General features: G+C 43.2%; 2 protein-coding genes across 6 annotated transcripts in view; both read left to right on the top strand.

The window, feature by feature from the left end:
* The window catches only part of LOC143774146 (phospholipid scramblase 1-like), a 52,279-nt gene that overhangs the window by 13,454 nt on the left and 18,351 nt on the right, over positions 1–20,474 (top strand). For 4 of the 5 annotated variants that reach the window (XM_077261482.1, XM_077261480.1, XM_077261478.1 and 1 more), the window contains 3 exons: positions 5,710–5,930; positions 6,020–6,181; positions 6,664–6,825. In XM_077261482.1, coding sequence (XP_077117597.1) covers positions 5,710–5,930; positions 6,020–6,181; positions 6,664–6,825 — 545 coding nt within the window. Of the gene's footprint in view, positions 1–5,709; positions 5,931–6,019; positions 6,182–6,320; positions 6,826–20,474 lie in introns of all 5 variants that reach the window. The other variant, XR_013215481.1, reaches the window with a different exon arrangement.
* LOC143773334 (uncharacterized) lies at positions 6,869–7,737 on the top strand. The gene is made up of 2 exons (XM_077260810.1): positions 6,869–6,931; positions 6,994–7,737. Exons 1-2 carry the CDS (start codon positions 6,869–6,871, stop codon positions 7,735–7,737), a joined length of 807 nt encoding a protein of 268 aa, XP_077116925.1.

The raw sequence follows: 20,474 nt of genomic DNA, 5'->3' as shown, positions 1-20,474 counted from the left end.
GTTATTTCCTTCTTGCGCGGCGACCCTCAGGATTGGGCCTTCTCTCTGGCGCCAGGAGATCCTGCATTGGTGAATGTTGATGCGTTTTTCCTGGGACTTGGTTTGCTTTATGAGGAGCCTAATCTTGAAAATCAGGCTGAAAAGATGTTGCTGGTTATCTCTCAGGGTCAGGACGAAGCTGAGGTATATTGTCAAAAATTTCGGAAATGGTCCGTGCTTACTCAATGGAATGAGTGTGCACTGGCCGCAAATTTCAGAAATGGTCTTTCTGAAGCCATTAAAGATGTGATGGTGGGGTTTCCTATCCCTACAGGTCTAAATGATTCAATGGCGCTAGCCATTCAAATTGATCGACGTTTGCGGGAGCGCAAATCTGATAATCCTTTGGCGGTGCTGTCTGAACGGTCACCTGATTCTATGCAATGTGACAGAATTCTGACCAGAGCCGAGCGACAAAATCATAGACGTCAAAATGGGTTGTGTTTCTACTGTGGTGATTCAACACATGTTATCTCAGCATGCTCTAAACGCTTAAAAAAAATTGTTAATCCTGTCGCCATTGGTACTTTTCAGCCTAAGTTTATTTTGTCTGTGACTTTAATTTGTTCATTATCTTCTTACTCAGTTATGGCTTTTGTGGATTCTGGTGCTGCTTTAAGTCTGATGGATTTGTCGTTTGCCAAGCGCTGCGGTTTTGTCCTGGAGCCTTTGGAAAATCCTATTCCTCTTAGAGGAATTGATTCTACGCCATTGGCAGAGAATAAACCTCAGTATTGGACGCAGGTGACCATGTGCATGACTCCTGTACATCAGGAGGTGATTCGTTTTCTGGTACTGCATAAAATGCATGATGTTGTCGTTTTGGGTCTGCCATGGTTACAGGCCCATAATCCAGTTTTAGATTGGAAAGCTATGACTGTGTCTAGTTGGGGGTGTCAGGGGATTCATGGCGATTCTCCATTGGTGTCTATTGCTTCTTCTACTCCTTCTGAGATCCCTGAGTTTTTGTCAGACTTTCAGGATGTATTTAATGAGGCCAGGTCCAGTGCCCTTCCTCCTCATAGGGGCTGTGATTGTGCTATAGATTTGATTCCTGGTAGTAAGTTTCCTAAGGGACGACTCTTTAATTTATCTGTGCCAGAGCATGCCGCGATGCGGAGTTATATAAAGGAGTCTTTGGAGAAGGGACATATTCGCCCATCCTCGTCCCCTCTTGGTGCAGGATTCTTTTTTGTGGGCAAGAAAGACGGGTCTCTGAGACCTTGTATTGATTATCGTCTTCTGAATAAGATCACTGTTAAATTTCAGTATCCTTTGCCATTGTTGTCTGATTTGTTTGCTCGGATTAAGGGATCCAGTTGGTTCACCAAGATAGATCTTCGTGGTGCGTATAACCTGGTGCGCATAAAGCAGGGAGATGAATGGAAAACGGCATTTAATACGCCCGAGGGTCATTTTGAGTACCTGGTGATGCCTTTTGGACTATCTAATGCCCCTTCTGTGTTTCAGTCCTTCATGCATGACATCTTCCGGAAATATCTGGATAAATTTATGATTATTTATCTGGATGATATTTTGTTTTTTTCTGATGATTGGGAGTCCCATGTGAACCAGGTCAGGATGGTGTTTCAGGTTCTGCGGGAGAATGCTCTATTTGTGAAGGGCTCAAAATGTATCTTTGGGGTACAGAAGGTTTCTTTTTTGGGTTTTATTTTTTCCCCTTCTACTGTGGAGATGGACCCAGTCAAGGTCCGTGCCATTCATGACTGGACTCAGCCCACGTCTGTTAAGAGCCTGCAGAAGTTCTTGGGCTTTGCTAATTTTTACCGTCGTTTTATCGCTAATTTTTCCAGCGTGGTTAAACCTTTGACGGATATGACCAAGAAGGGTTCTGATGTTGCTAATTGGTCTCCTGCGGCCGTGGAGGCCTTTCGGGAGCTAAAGCGTCGGTTTACTTCAGCGCCAGTCTTGTGCCAGCCGGATGTCTCTCTTCCCTTCCAGGTTGAAGTTGATGCTTCTGAGATTGGTGCAGGGGCTGTTTTGTCGCAAAAAAGTTCTGATGGCTCCGTGATGAAGCCTTGCGCCTTCTTTTCAAGGAAATTTTCGCCTGCTGAGCGGAACTATGATGTTGGTAATCTGGAGTTGTTGGCTATGAAGTGGGCATTTGAGGAGTGGCGACATTGGCTCGAGGGAGCTAGACATCGTGTGGTGGTCTTGACTGATCATAAAAATCTGATTTACCTCGAGTCTGCCAAGCGCCTGAATCCTAGACAGGCTCGTTGGTCGTTGTTTTTCTCCCGTTTTGACTTTGTGGTCTCGTACCTGCCTGGTTCGAAGAACGTGAAGGCTGATGCACTTTCTAGGAGTTTTGTGCCTGACTCTCCGGGAGTCTCGGAGCCGGCTGGTATTCTCAGAGAGGGAGTGATTTTGTCTGCCATTTCCCCAGATTTGCGACGAGTGCTGCAGAAATTTCAGGCTGATAGGCCTGATCGTTGTCCACCGGAGAGATTGTTTGTCCCTGACAGATGGACCAGCAGAGTTATTTCTGAGGTTCATTCTTCAGTGTTGGCGGGACATCCTGGGATTTTCGGTACCAGAGATTTGGTGGCTAGGTCCTTTTGGTGGCCTTCCTTTTCGCGGGATGTGCGTTCTTTTGTGCAGTCCTGTGGGATTTGTGCTCGGGCTAAGCCTTGCTGTTCTCGTGCCAGCGGGTTGCTTTTGCCCTTGCCTATCCCGAAGAGGCCTTGGACGCACATTTCCATGGATTTCATTTCGGATCTTCCGGTATCTCGAAAGATGTCTGTCATCTGGGTGGTGTGCGATCGTTTTTCTAAAATGGTCCATTTGGTGCCATTGCCTAAGTTGCCTTCCTCCTCTGATTTGGTCCCTTTGTTCTTTCAGAATGTGGTTCGCTTGCACGGCATCCCTGAGAATATTGTGTCTGACAGAGGATCCCAGTTTGTGTCCAGATTCTGGCGATCCTTTTGTGCTAAGATAGGTATTGATTTGTCTTTTTCGTCGGCTTTTCATCCTCAGACTAATGGCCAGACCGAGCGAACTAATCAGACGTTGGAGACTTATTTGAGATGTTTTGTTTCTGCTGATCAGGACGACTGGGTTACCTTTTTGCCACTGGCCGAGTTTGCCCTTAATAATCGGGCTAGTTCTGCCACTTTGGTTTCACCCTTTTTCTGCAACTCTGGTTTTCATCCTCGTTTCTCCTCGGGCCAGGTTGAACCTTCTGACTGTCCTGGGGTTGATTCTGTGGTGGATAGGTTGCAGCGGATTTGGAACCATGTGGTGGACAATTTGAAATTGTCACAAGACAAGGCCCAGCGTTTTGCCAACCGCCGCCGCGGTGTGGCTCCCCGACTTCGTGTTGGGGATTTGGTTTGGTTGTCTTCTCGGCATGTTCCTTTGAAAGTCTCCTCTCCTAAGTTTAAGCCTCGCTTTATCGGTCCTTATAAGATTTTGGAAATCCTTAACCCGGTGTCTTTTCGCTTGGACCTTCCAGCGTCATTTGCTATTCATAATGTGTTCCATAGGTCCTTGTTGCGGCGGTACGTGGTGCCTATGGTTCCTGCTGTTGAGCCTCCTGCCCCGGTTTTGGTTGAGGGCGAGTTGGAGTACGTGGTGGAGAAGATTCTGGATTCTCGTATCTCTAGACGGAAACTCCAGTATTTAGTTAAGTGGAAAGGCTATGGTCAGGAGGATAATTCCTGGGTTGTCGCCTCTGATGTTCATGCGGCTGATTTGGTTCATGCCTTTCACGCTGCTCATCCTGATCGCCCTGGGGGTCTTGGTGAGGGTTCGGTGACCCCTCCTCAAGGGGGGGGTACTGTTGTGAACTGTGTTTCTGGGCTCCCTCTGGTGGTCACTAACGGTATTGTGTTAGGCATGTCTTGTTGCAGGCCTGAGCTCCAGCTGTGTCGTTAAGCAGCGGGTGTTCCCTATTTAAGTCTCCTCCGGACTCAGTCTCTTGCCTGGCATCGTTGTATCCAGACCTATATGGTCTCCTCCGGATTCCTTTCAGTCTGTCTCATGCAAGAAAAGCTAAGTCTGTTTTGTATAATTTGGATCGTTTGCATTTTTCAGTGTCTTTGTCCAGCTTGCTTAATTTTTGATTTTCTGGCTCGCTGGAAGCTCTAGGGGGCTGATATTCTCCCTCTGCACCGTCAGTCGGTGTGGGGGTTCTTGTATGTTCAGCGTGGATGTTTTTGTAGGGTTTTTTGCTGACCGCATAGTCCACTGTCTATTTTCTGTCTATCTAGACTAGTGGGCCTCACTTTGCTGAATCTAGTTCATCTCTACGTTTGTGTTTTCCTCTTGCCTCACCGTTATTATTTGTTGGGGGCTTTCTATATCTTTGGGGTTCAATTTCTCTGGAGGCAAGTGAGGTCTTATTTTCCCTCTAGGGGTAGTCAGTTCTCCGGCTGGCTCGAGACGTCTAGAACCAACGTAGGCACGTTCACCGGCTGCTTCTAGTTGTGTGTGTTAGGATCAGGTATGCGGTTAGCCCAGTTTCCACCTCCCTAGAGCAGTATTTATGTTTTTTGCTATCTTGCCGGAATATCAGAGATCCTCTACCACTGGGATCATAACAGCTGCCTAAGTGTATGTGTCCACGTTCAGGATTTTATGCAGGTAAAATCCTGACCAATTCTGCACCTGAGGTCACTGGCAGGTCACCTGCGTTGTCCTTGCGTTGTTTCAGCAATGTAAGGACATGCTGCGTTCTTAAAAGACGCGCCCGCATGTCCGTTTCCGTGGGTCTGCCGCATGCGTCTTTTAATGCATAGTGGAGACGGATTTCATGAAATCCCTTCCACTATGCTGTAACATCTGGACGCTGCGTGTTTGACGCTACTGCTCTACGCTGCGTCAACACGCAGCGTTTCCTGAACGTGGAAACATACCCTAACTCATCACTCGTCAGTCAATTGTGTAAGTGCCTTGACAACGTGGGGATAGCGGTGGGATCTGCGTGATTTCCCCCCCTGCTATTCTCTATGACACGATATATAATATATGGCCCCACCCCCGGTGTATAACATCCGGCCTCATTGCCCCACCCTCTGTGTATAACATCTGGCCTCATTGCCCCACCCCCGGTGTATAACATCCGGCCTCATTGCCCCACCCTCTGTGTATAACATCTGGCCTCATTGCCCCACCCCCGGTGTATAACATCCGGCCTCATTGCCCCACCCCCGGTGTATAACATCCGGCCTCATTGTCCCACCCCCGGTGTATGACATCCGTCACCATTGTCCCACCCCCTGGTGTATAACATCTGGCCTCATTGCCCCACCCCCGGTGTATAACATCCGGCCTCATTGTCCCACCCCCGGTGTATGACATCCGTCACCATTGTCCCACCCCCTGGTGTATAACATCTGGCCTCATTGCCCCACCCCCGGTGTATAACATCCGGCCTCATTGCCCCACCCCCGGTGTATGACATCCGTCACCATTGTCCCACCCCCGGTGTATAACATCCGTCACCATTGTCCCACCCCCGGTGCATAACATCCATCACCTTTGCCCCCCCCCCCCCCCAACTGCCAGTTTGTAATATCCAGAGATTGTGAGCCCGGCCTCTCCCCAGCGCCAGGGTCTGGAGGGGGCACATACCGTCCTCCATATAGTGTACGTCCTTGTACCTGATGCCCGCTGTGTCCTGCAGTGACGTCTCCCCTCTTCTCACAGCTGTCACGGGTTTTGAGACGTGCAACCAGTATGAGTTACGAAATATTATGGGTCAGCGGATCTTCACTGCGCAGGAGAGGAGCACAGTGTGCGCCCGATGGTGTTGCGGGTCACTCCGCCCGCTGACCCTGCAAGTGTGCGACAACACTGGACGGGAGGTCATCCACTTCATCCGCCCCCTGAAATGCACCAGCTGCTGCTTCCCCTGCTGTTTACAGGAGGTACGCTCCGCACTACACCGCCATCCGGTAGCACTCTGCTGTTCCCACCGCTCTCCATCACTCTGAATGCTCTGTTCATCTGTCCGCAGCTCGAGGTTCAGAGCCCCCCAGGGCACACTATTGGGTACATTGTGCAGAGCTGGCATCCGTTCGTCCCTAAGTATTGTCTCCTCAATGAGAGCCGGCAGCCGTTGCTGAAAGTGGTCGGGCCATGTCTGATGTCCAGCTGTTGTGGAGATGTGAATTTCCAGGTGAGGATCAGGGCGTCGGTGGTCTCCTCCACCTTCTCTGTGGTCCTCTGTCACGATCTAATTAATTCTCACCTGATCTCCCACTTCCTTCTACATGTTGTCCATGTCTTCTTTACCCTTCCTCCTCCATGTCCATCAGTGTCCTCCCACTCTCCTTTCAGAGTCTTCATTCTCCATGCTGTTCAGTGCTCTCAGTCTCTTCCTCCTCCTCCTCCATGGTCTTCTGCAGATCATGGAACAGGCAGAGAAGGAACATCTCCCTCCATGCAGTACCATGCTCTCCATGTCTTTTTCTTCATGTAATCTTTTCTTCATCTTTACTGCATCTTGAAGGTTGTAGCCTTCTCCTCTCCTCACCAAACCTTTCAACCCCCGCTGTTGTGTCCAGCTCATCATGGCCATCCTACTTCTCACCTGTCCGTCTTGCCTCCCACACATCATCTCATCCATTGATGCCATTTCATCCCCCACTCTTTCTCTAGGTTAAACCACTAAATGAGTCTCGCAGTGTGGGCCGGATCAGTAAGCAGTGGAGTGGGCTACCTAAGGAAATATTCACAGATGCCGATAACTTTGGAATCCAGTTCCCCAAAGATCTGGATGTGAAGATGAAGGCCGTGCTCATTGGAGCCTGCTTCCTACTGGTAAGACATTCTGTATGGGGCATGTCCACCAGAGGGATGGGGCATGGGGCCCTCAGGTTACTACATAACTGGCCTGGCTGCCAAGAGAAAGACGGAAAATGCTAATGTAAGGAGGCCTACTGCGAGACCTCATGTGAGGAGGTCTACTGCGAGACCTCATCAAGTAAGGAGGCCTACTGTGAGACCTCCTCATGTAAGGAGGCCTGCTGCGAGACCTCATCATGTAAGGAGGCCTGCTGCGAGATCTCCTCATGTAAGGAGGCCTGCTGCGAGATCTCCTCATGTAAGGAGGCCTGCTGCGAGATCTCCTCATGTAAGGAGGCCTGCTGCGAGACCTCATCATCTAAGGAGACCTGCTGCGAGACCTCATCATGTACGGAGGCCTGCTGCGAGTCCTCATCATGTACGGAGGCCTGCTGCGAGACCTCATCATGTAAGGAGGCCTGCTGCGAGACCTCATCATGTAAGGAGGCCTGCTGCGAGACCTCATCTTGTAAGGAGGCCTGCTGCGAGACCTCATCATGTAAGGAGGCCTGCTGCGAGACGTCATGTAAGGAGGCCTGCTGCGAGACCTCATCATGTAAGGAGGCCTGCTGTGAGACCTCATCATGTAAGGAGGCCTGCTGCGAGACCTCATCATGTAAGGAGGCCTGCTGCGAGACCTCATCATGTAAGGAGGCCTGCTGCAAGACCTCTTCATGTAAGGCGGCCTGCTGCGAGACCTCTTCATGTAAGGAGGCCTGCTGCGAGATCTCTTCATGTAAGGAGGCCAGCTGCGAGACCTCTTCATGTGGTGAGGCCAGCTGCGAGACCTCTTCATGTGGTGAGGCCAGCTGCGCCATCAGTGGTGTATATCTGAGGAGAGGCAGAAGTGCTCAGACTCCGAAAAATAAATATACTCTTCATTCCTAAGGGAAATCCAGCAGCAGAAGTTAAAGGAGATCAGATCTCCATATATTACCTACAGGCGAAACCAGAAGTTTCCTATATATATATTTATTATTATATAGAGAGACATCTGCAGGTTTTCTCACTATCTGACCTTAAATCAGTATAAACCTTTACCTGTTTTGGGTTAGTTAGGATTACCATAATTATTAATATCTGCCAAATGCCGGAATAATGAGAGAGAGAGAATGTTTTAAGGCATTTTATTACTTGTATATCATTATCAGCAGCTGTGTAATATACCCCGTATCCATCACTCCATACTATATATACTGTATATCATTATCAGCAGGTGTGTAATATACCCCGTATCCATCACTCCATACTATATATACTGTATATCATTATCAGCAGGTGTGTAATATACCCCGTATCCATCACTCCATACTATATATACTGTATATCATTATCAGCAGCTGTGTAATATACCCTGTATCCATCACTCCATACTATATATACTGTATATCATTATCAGCAGGTGTGTAATATACCCCGTATCCATCACTCCATACTATATATACTGTATATATCATTATCAGCAGGTGTGTAATATACCCCGTATCCATCACTCCATACTATATATACTGTATATCATTATCAGCAGGTGTGTAATATACCCCGTATCCATCACTCCATACTATATATACTGTATATCATTATCAGCAGCTGTGTAATATACCCTGTATCCATCACTCCATACTATATATACTGTATATCATTATCAGCAGCTGTGTAATATACCCCGTATCCATCACTCCATACTATGTATACTGTATATATCATTATCAGCAGGTGTGTAATATACCCCGTATCCATCTCTCCATACTATATATACTGTATATCATTATCAGCAGGTGTGTAATATACCCCGTATCCATCACTCCATACTATATATACTGTATATCATTATCAGCAGGTGTGTAATATACCCCGTATCCATCACTCCATACTATATATACTGTATATATCATTATCAGCAGGTGTGTAATATACCCCGTATCCATCACTCCATACTATATATACTGTATATCATTATCAGCAGGTGTGTAATATACCCTGTATCCATCACTCCATACTATATATACTGTATATATCATTATCAGCAGCTGTGTAATATACCATGTATCCATCACTCCATACTATATATACTGTATATATCATCAGCAGCTGTGTAATATACCATGTATCCATCACTCCATACTATATATACTGTATATATCATTATCAGCAGGTGTGTAATATACCATGTATCCATCACTCCATACTATATATACTGTATATATCATTATCAGCAGCTGTGTAATATACCCTGTATACATCACTCCATACTATATATACTGTATATATCATTAGCAGGTGTGTAATATACCCTGTATCCATCACTCCCTACTATATATACTGTATATATCATTATCAGCAGCTGTGTAATATACCATATATCCATCACTCCATACTATATATACTGTATATATCATCAGCAGGTGTGTAATATACCATGTATCCATCACTCCATGCTATATATACTGTATATATCATTATCAGCAGCTGTGTAATATACCATGAATCCATCACTCCATACTATATATACTGCATATATCATTATCAGCAGCTGTGTAATATACCCATGTATCCATCACTCCATACTATATATACTGCATATATCATTATCAGCAGCTGTGTAATATACCCTGTATCCATCACTCCATACTATATATACTGCATATATCATTATCAGCAGCTGTGTAATATACCATGTATACATCACTCCATACTATATATACTGTATATATCATTATCAGCAGGTGTGTAATATACCCTGTATCCATCACTCCATGCTATATATACTGTATATATCATTATCAGCAGCTGTGTAATATACCATGTATACATCACTCCATACTATATATACTGTATATATCATTATCAGCAGCTGTGTAATATACCATGTATACATCACTCCATACTATATATACTGTATATATCATTATCAGCAGGTGTGTAATATACCATGTATCCATCACTCCATACTATATATACTGTATATATCATTATCAGCAGGTGTGTAATATACCCCGTATCATCACTCCATACTATATATACTGTATATATCATTATCAGCAGCTGTGTAATATACCATGTATATATCACTCCATACTATATATACTGTATATATCATTATCAGCAGGTGTGTAATATACCATGTATCTATCACTCTATACTATATATACTGTATATATCATTATCAGCAGGTGTGTAATATACCATGTATCCATCACTCCATACTATATATACTGTATATATCATTATCAGCAGCTGTGTAATATACCCTGTATCCATCACTCCATACTATATATACTGTATATATCATTATCAGCAGGTGTGTAATATACCATGTATCCATCACTCCATACTATATATACTGTATATATCATTATCAGCAGCTGTGTAATATACCATGTATACATCACTCCATACTATATATACTGTATATATCATTATCAGCAGCTGTGTAATATACCCCGTATCCATCACTCCATACTATATATACTGTATATATCATCAGCAGCTGTGTAATATACCCTGTATCCATCACTCCATACTATATATACTGTATATATCATCAGCAGCTGTGTAATATACCCTGTATACATCACTCCATACTATATATACTGTATATATCATTAGCAGGTGTGTAATATACCCTGTATCCATCACTCCCTACTATATATACTGTATATATCATTATCAGCAGCTGTGTAATATACCATATATCCATCACTCCATACTATATATACTGTATATATCATCAGCAGGTGTGTAATATACCATGTATCCATCACTCCATGCTATATATACTGTATATATCATTATCAGCAGCTGTGTAATATACCATGTATCCATCACTCCATACTATATATACTGTATATATCATTATCAGCAGCTGTGTAATATACCATGTATCCATCACTACATACTATATATACTGTATATATCATTATCAGCAGGTGTGTAATATACCATGTATCCATCACTCCATACTATATATACTGTATATATCATCAGCAGCTGTGTAATATACCCCGTATCCATCACTCCATACTATATATACTGCATATATCATTAGCAGGTGTGTAATATACCCTGTATCCATCACTCCCTACTATATATACTGTATATATCATTATCAGCAGCTGTGTAATATACCATATATCCATCACTCCATACTATATATACTGTATATATCAGCAGCTGTGTAATATACCATATATCCATCACTCCATACTATATATACTGTATATATCATTATCAGCAGCTGTGTAATATACCATGTATCCATCACTCCATACTATATATACTGTATATATCATTATCAGCAGGTGTGTAATATACCATGTATCCATCACTCCATACTATATATACTGTATATATCATTATCAGCAGCTGTGTAATATACCATGTATCCATCTCTCCATACTATATATACTGTATATATCATTATCAGCAGCTGTGTAATATACCCTGTATCCATCACTCCATACTATATATACTGTATATATCATTATCAGCAGCTGTGTAATATACCATCTGTCCATCACTCCATACTATATATACTGCATATATCATTATCAGCAGCTGTGTAATATACCCTGTATCCATCACTCCATACTATATATACTGCATATATCATTATCAGCAGCTGTGTAATATACCATGTATACATCACTCCATACTATATATACTGTATATATCATTATCAGCAGGTGTGTAATATACCCTGTATCCATCACTCCATGCTATATATACTGTATATATCATTCAGCAGCTGTGTAATATACCATGTATACATCACTCCATACTATATATACTGTATATATCATTATCAGCAGCTGTGTAATATACCATGTATACATCACTCCATACTATATATACTGTATATATCATTATCAGCAGGTGTGTAATATACCATGTATCCATCACTCCATACTATATATACTGTATATATCATTATCAGCAGGTGTGTAATATACCATGTATCCATCACTCCATACTATATATACTGTATATATCATCAGCAGCTGTGTAATATACCCTGTATACATCACTCCATACTATATATACTGTATATATCATTAGCAGGTGTGTAATATACCCTGTATCCATCACTCCCTACTATATATACTGTATATATCATTATCAGCAGCTGTGTAATATACCATATATCCATCACTCCATACTATATTACTGTATATATCATTATCAGCAGCTGTGTAATATACCATGTATCCATCTCTCCATAATATATATACTGTATATATCATCAGCAGCTGTGTAATATACCATGTATCCATCACTCCATGCTATATATACTGTATATATCATTATCAGCAGCTGTGTAATATACCATGTATCCATCACTCCATACTATATATACTGTATATATCATTATCAGCAGGTGTGTAATATACCATGTATCCATCACTCCATACTATATATACTGTATATATCATTATCAGCAGGTGTGTAATATACCATCTATCCATCACTCCATACTATATATACTGTATATATCATTATCAGCAGCTGTATAATATACCATATATCCATGACTCCATGCTATATATACTGTATATATCATTATTAGCAGCTGTGTAATATACCCTGTATCCATCACTCCATACTATATATACTGTATATATCATTATCAGCAGGTGTGTAATATACCATGTATCCATCACTCCATGCTATATATACTGTATATATCATTATCAGCAGCTGTGTAATATACCATGTATCCATCACTCCATACTATATATACTGTATATATCATTATCAGCAGGTGTGTAATATACCATGTATCCATCACTCCATGCTATATATACTGTTTATATCATTATCAGCAGCTGTGTAATATACCATGTATCCATCACTCCATGCTATATATACTGTATATATCATTATCAGCAGCTGTGTAATATACCCGGTATCCATCACTCCATACTATATATACTGTATATATCATTATCAGCAGGTGTGTAATATACCCTGTATCCATCACTCCATACTATATATATACTGTATATATAATTATCAGCAGGTGTGTAATATACCATGTATCCATCTCTCCATACTATATATAATGTATATATCATTATCAGCAGCTGTGTAATATGCCCTGTATCCATCACTCCATACTATATATACTGTATATATCATTATCAGCAGGTGTGTAATATACCATGTGTAGGGCAGTACGGTGGCTCAGTGGATAGCACAGCAGCTTTGGGGTCCTGGGTTCAAATCCCACCAAGGACAACATCTGCCAGGAGTTTGTATGTTCTCTCTGTTTTTGCGTGGGTTTCCTCCGGGTTCTCCGGTTTCCTCCCACATTCCAAAGACCTACTGATAGGGGATCTAAGACTGAGCCCCATCGGGGACAGCGATGATAATGTCTGTAAAGCGCTGCGGAATTTGTTAACGCTATATAAAAAAAGATTATGTATCCATCACTCCATACTGTATATATCATCAGCAGGTGTGTAATATACCCCGTATCCATCACTCCATACTATATATACTGTATATATCATTATCAGCAGCTGTGTAATATACCCTGTATCCATCACTCCATACTATATATACTGTATATATCGTTATCAGCAGGTGTGTAATATACCCATGTATCCATCACTCCATACTATATATACTGTATATCATCAGCAGGTGTGTAGTATACCATTTATCCATCATTCCATACTATATATACTGTATATATCATTATCAGCAGGTGTGTAATATACCCCGTATCCATCACTCCATACTATATATACTGTATATATCATTATCAGCAGGTGTGTAATATACCATGTATCCATCTCTCCATACTATGTATACTGTATGTCATTATCCGCAGCTGTGTAATATACCCTGTATCCATCACTCCATACTATATATACTGTATATATCATTATCAGCAGGTGTGTAATATACCATGTATCCATCACTCCATACTATATATACTGTATATATCATTATCAGCAGGTGTGTAATATACCCCGTATCCATCACTCCATGCTATATATACTGTATATATCATTATCAGCAGGTGTGTAATATACCCCGTATCCATCACTCCATACTATATATACTGTATATATCATTATCAGCAGCTGTGTAATATACCATATATCCATGACTCCATACTATATATACTGTATATATCATTATCAGCAGCTGTGTAATATACCATGTATCCATCACTCCATACTATATATACTGTATATATCATTATCAGCAGCTGTGTAATATACCATATATCCATCACTCCATACTATATATACTGTATATATCATTATCAGCAGCTGTGTAATATGCCCTGTATCCATCACTCCATGCTATATATACTGTATATATCATTATCAGCAGGTGTGTAATATACCCATGTATCCATCACTCCATGCTATATATACTGTATATATCATTATCAGCAGCTGTGTAATATACCATGTGTAGGGCAGTACGGTGGCTCAGTGGATAGCACAGCAGCTTTGGGGTCCTGGGTTCAAATCCCACCAAGGACAACATCTGCCAGGAGTTTGTATGTTCTCTCTGTGTTTGCGTGGGTTTCCTCCAGGTTCTCCGGTTTCCTCCCACATTCCAAAGACCTACTGATAGGGGATCTAAGACTGAGCCCCATCGGGGACAGCGATGATAATGTCTGTAAAGCGCTGCGGAATTTGTTAACGCTATATAAAAAAAGATTATGTATCCATCACTCCATACTGTATATATCATCAGCAGGTGTGTAATATACCCCGTATCCATCACTCCATACTATATATACTGTATATATCGTTATCAGCAGGTGTTTATATACCACACGGGATGGAATAGGGAGAGGAAGGCCTTAACAGTTGGGAGCGAGAATAGGGGCACCTCCTGACTCCATCCTGTGCCTATCCCTAAGTTCCCCTAACGCCCTATACAGGTCCTATTCACCTGAAAAATAAACGATGGTCCAACTAAACGCAAACCGGATGGAATAGCATGCCGCTGCAAGATGCTGTGGTAGCCATGCTGGTTCAGTATGTCTTCAATTTTGAATAAATCCCCAACAGTGTCACCAGCAAAGCCCCCCCACACCATCACACCTCCTCCTCCATGCTTCACGGTGGGAACCAGGCATGTAGAGTCCATCCGTTCACCTTTTCTGCGTCGCACAAAGACACAGTGGTTGGAACCAAAGATCTCACATTTGGACTCATCAGACCAAAGCACAGATTTCCACTGGACTAATGTCCATTCCTTGTGTTCTTTAGCCCAAACAAGTCTCTTCTGCTTGTTACCTGTCCTTAGCAGTGGTTTCCTGGCAGCTATTTTACCATGAAGGCCTGCTGCACAAAGTCTCCTCTTAACAGTTGTTGTAGAGATGTGTCTGCTGATAGAACTCTGTGTGGCATTGACCTGGTCTCTAATCTGAGCTGCTGTTAACCTGCGATTTCTGAGGCTGGTGACTCGGATAAACTTATCCTCAGAAGCAGAGGTGACTCTTGGTCTTCCTTTCCTGGGGCGGTCCTCATGTGAGCCAGTTTCTTTGTAACTGCACTTGAGGACACTTTTCAAAGTTTTCCCAATTTTTCAGACTGACTGACCTTCATTTCTTAAAGTAATGATGGCCACTCATTTTTCTTTACTTAGCTGCTTTTTTCTTGCCATAATACAAAATAACAGTCTATTCAGTAGGACTATCAGCTGTGTATCCACCAGACTTCTGCTCAACACAACTGATGGTCCCAACCCCATTTATAAGGTGAGAAACCCCACTTATTAAACCTGACAGGGCACACCTGTGAAGTGAAGACCATACCCGGTGACTACCTCTTGAAGCTCATCAAGAGAATGCCAAGAGTGTGCAAAGCAGTCATCAAAGCAAAAGGTGGCTACTGTGAAGAACCTAGAATATAAGACATATTTTCAGTTGTTTCACACTTTTTTGTTAAGTATATAATTCCACATGTGTTAATTCATAGTTTTGATGCCTTCAGTGTGAATTTATAATTTTCATAGTCATGAAAATACAGAAAAATCTTTAAATGAGAAGGTGTGTCCAAAGTTTTGGTCTGTATTGTACCACGTATCTATCACTCCATACTATATATACTGTATATATCATTATCAGCAGGTGTGTAATATACCCTGTATCCATCACTCCCCTGAAAGAAGGTACTTCAGCCGAAACACGTAGAGGTTGTAGCACCGCAGGTCTCGGGAATGACATAAAATCTATATGTTTTTTGCCCTTAGATTTTTCTCTTGCAGTCGTGTTCACTAGTGGTTTACTCCCTTCACTTGTTGATCAGGTACTTGCCTCACAGTCATGTGAACTTTTACTTGTCACATAGGAATTCTGAACTTATCTCTGTACCTCTGACCTGTGGTTCCACATATTGGGTTATTTTCATTGTTTGATTACCTTTCTGCTTTGTATAAACTTTCCCCCACCTTTTAATTTAAAGAATCCAATAAAGTATAATTTTATTTTTTATCTACCTCTTGATTCTTCCATGTGCGTTTTTTTTCTTTGTTTCACAATATATGACATACCCAGTATGTATGTATGTATATGTATATATATATATATATATATATATATATATATATATATATATATATATATATATATATATATATATATATATATATATATATATATATATATATATATATATATATATATGTGTGTGTGTATATATATATATATATATATATCAGCAGTTGTGTAATATACCACTCCATACTATATATACTGTATATATCGTTATCAGCAGATGTGTAATATACCACTGTATCCATCAATATATGCTGTATATATATAATAATTATTTATATAGCGCCAACATATTCCGCAGCACTTTACAATTAAGCGGGGACATGTACAGACAATAAATTCAGTACAAGTTAAGAAAATTTAAACAGTGACATTAGGGGTGAGGTCCCTGCTCGCGAGCTTACAATCTACATGGAAATGGGGGGACACAATAGGTGAAAAGTGCTCGTTATTTCAGGTCTGGCAATTATAATATAGGGATTTTCATATAAAGCTGCATGATCCGGTCATCAGCCCGTGTGTTTAAGTGCAATAGTCAAGTATCCAGTGCAGTTATCGTGTGCATGGAGGGTGTGGAGACAGATGAATAGTAGGGGGCAGATTCAGAGTGATATTTGGAGGGAGGGAACAGGACAAAGTTAGTTTACTGAGTAGTTGATGTGGTAGGCTTGTTTGAAGAGATGGGTTTTTAGAGCGCGCTTGAATAGGTCGGGGCTAGGTATCAGTCTGATCGTCTGGGGAAGTGCATTCCAGAGAGCTGGCGCAGCACGAGAGAAGTCTTGTAGACGGAGGTGTGAGGTTCGGATTACAGGGGATGTTAGTCTTAGGTCATTTGTAGAACGGAGGGCACGTGTAGGGCGATAGACAGAGATGAGAGAGGAGATATAAGGCGGTGCAGAACTGTGGAGGGCTTTGTGGGTGAGAGAGATGAGTTTATACTGGACCCTGTAGCGAATGGGTAGCCAGTGTAATGACTGGAACAAGATGGAGGCATCGGTGGAGCGGCTGGACAGAAATGACCTGGGCTGCCGCATTCAAGATGGATTGGAGAGGAGAAAGTTTGGCAAGAGGGAGACCGATCAGAAGAGAGTTGCAGTAGTCCAGACGAGAATGAATGAGAGCGACAGTAAGAGTCTTAGCAGTTTCAAAGGTGAGAAAAGGTCGGATTCTGGAGATGGTTTTTAAGATGCAGGTGACAAGAGCGAGTGAGTGATCGGATATAGGGAGTAAAGGAAAGTTCGGTGTCAAATATGACCCCAAAACAGCGGGCATGCTGCTTGGGAGTTATGGTTGAACCCTCCAGGGTAATTTCGATGTTGGGTAGAGTGAGGTTAGTAGAAGGGAGAAACACAAGAAGTTCCGTTTTGGAGAGATTTAGTTTCAGATAGAGGGAGGACATGATGTTAGAGACAGCAGACAGACAATCCTTGGTATTTTGAATTAGGGTAGGGGTGATGACAGGGGAAGAAGTGTATAATTGGGTGTCGTCAGCATAGAGATGGTACTGGAACCCAAATCTGCTGATTGTTTGTCCAATAGGGGCCGTGTATAGAGAGAAGAGGAGGGGGCCTAGGACTGAGCCCTGCGGAACCCCGATAGTAAGGCGACAAGGAGAGGAAGAGGAGCTGGCAGAACCAGGAGAGGGCTGTGTCCTTGAGGCCGATGGAGCGGAGCATATTGAGGAGGAGCTGATGATCCACAGTATCAAATGCAGCAGATAGATCCAAGAGAATCAGCAGGGAGCAATGACCTTTGGATTTAGCTGTTATTAGATCATTAGAGACTTTAGTGAGGGCAGTTTCAGTTGAGTGTACACAGCGGAAACCAGATTGTAAGGGGTCAAGAAGAGAGTTATCCGAGAGATAGCGGATTAGACGGGAGTGGACCAAGCGTTCCAGGAGTTGAGATGAAGGAAAGGTTAGAGACAGGTCTGTAGTTAGCAGTGCAGTTCTGGTCCAGGGATGGCTTTTTAAATAAAGGTTGTATGATGGCATGTTTAAATGAGGAGGGAAAGATACCGTATTTTTCGGACTATAAGACGCACTTTTGTTCCTCAATTTTTGAGGAAAGTGGGGGGTGCATCTTATAATCCGAATCTGTATGCTGTGCTGTAGAGGAGGGGAGGGAGCTCTGGAGTGGTGTCAGGGGGCTGGGGTGGGCCGGCTGCAGAGACAGCAGGAGGTTCTGTGCTCCCACTCATTAGCCTCATGTAATACTCACTGCACCTGCTGTCCATCACCTCGGTGCTGAACCTGTGCCGAGTTGATTCACAGGGGAGCAGCGAATATTACATGTCCCTGCATCTCCCCCCCCACTCCCATCATGTATATGGCCCCCGGTCACTTATATGCCCCCCCTGTGCTGCTGGCAGGCACATGCTCCCCCCTTATAATCAGGTGCGTCTTATAGTCCGAAAAATACGGTATATCATTATCAACAGTTGTGTAATAACAGTCTCACCAAAAAACTTCGACAAGCATCCAGGGTCGCGGAGCGGCGTTGGAAGAAAACACGCCTGCCAGACGACTTTACGGCTCTCAAACAAGCTACACTTGCCTTCAAACTAGCCCGCCTTTCTGCTAAACAGACCTATTTCACAAACCTTGTATCTTCATTATCCTACAACCCAAAACAACTGTTCAGCACATTTAACTCTCATCTCCACCCACCACTGCCACCCCCAACTCCCCTCATCTCTTCCGTGGACTTTGCCACCTACTTATAAGAACAAGATCGACCAAGCAAGGCAAACCTTTACTGTTCGACCACCCCAACCACTCCATATACCAGACATCTGCCCTTCCCTAATAACCTCCCTCTCTAACATCACTGAAGGAGAACTTACCTCCTTTCCAAATCACACCTCACCACCTGTGCACTTGACGTACCATCCCTTCCCACCTGCTCCCCAACCTTACTAACACACTCATTCCAGCCCTAACTCATCTCTTCAACCTTCACTATCTTCTGGTACCTTCCGCTCTGCCTTCAAACATGCCACCATCACACCGATCCTCAAAAAAACTAATCTTGTCCCAACTTTTATGCCCAGCTATCGCCCCATATCACTGCTCCTGTTGGCTTCAAAACTCCTTGAGCAGCATGTCCACGCTCAACTTTCCTCCCACCTCTCATCTAACTCTCTCCTTGACAGCCTCCAATCTGACTTCTGCCCCCCAACACTCCACCGAAACTGCCCTGACCAAAATTACTAATGACTTAGGCTTTGTAACGGTGTCTACCGTGCTGGAGTACCTCTTTCAGTACCACCCCGTGTTTCAGGAGGTCCACTCTGCTTTGGCTGGAGTCTGAATGAAGGACGCTGGCTGGAATTGCTTGGTTACATGGGCGCATATAAAAGATCACTGCTTCTCCACATATTTCCAGTGTGACAACACTTTACTCACAGGACACAGAATATATCACACAGATACAGAGGGCGGGCCAATTGAAAAGCGGCAAGCCAGACATACATTACAATAGCCGCAGGTGGCCGGAGCCTGCCGGTATTTACTGTGGGAATTACAAAGGTGGGGGAGGTCAGAAGGGGGATATCTTGTCCCCTCTGCCCAGGGGCGTGCAGCCTGTGGGCTGATGCATCTCACATGGAACCTATTATTCATACATATAACTGCACAACATATTCTGGGTGCTGGGGGGTTCCATAACACGGCTCCCTTTTTTCAGCGACGCGATCGGCATACACAGTCTGATCCTTAACGGATCGGTTTAGGGATGACCGAAGTTTATGGGGTTGGTATAAGTTCCGTTTTACGACTTAGTCCATCGGCGTTACCGTTTTGTTTGCCGGGTCTGTAGTGGATGGTGAAGTCCAGAGGTTGTAGGGCTAAACTCCACCGCAGTAATCTGGCGTTGTCTCCAGAGACCCGATTAAGCTAGACTAGGGGATTATGGTCCGTTAGGAGGGAAAACTGTCGTCCATACAACCATATTTGTAACTTTTTGAGTGCCCATACTACTGCCAGGCACTCCTTCTCGATGGCCACATAGCTTACTTAATGGGGCAGTAGTTTCCGACTCAGGTAAGCTACCGGGTGTTCTTGGCCGTCCGGCCCGACTTGGCTCAGTACTGCCC

The sequence above is a fragment of the Ranitomeya variabilis genome, chromosome 5 (genome assembly GCF_051348905.1).
Source record: "Ranitomeya variabilis isolate aRanVar5 chromosome 5, aRanVar5.hap1, whole genome shotgun sequence".
NCBI classification, from domain to species: domain Eukaryota; kingdom Metazoa; phylum Chordata; class Amphibia; order Anura; family Dendrobatidae; genus Ranitomeya; species Ranitomeya variabilis.
Note: the sequence above shows the minus strand (reverse complement) of the source record. Positions and strands in the feature narration are given on the sequence as shown.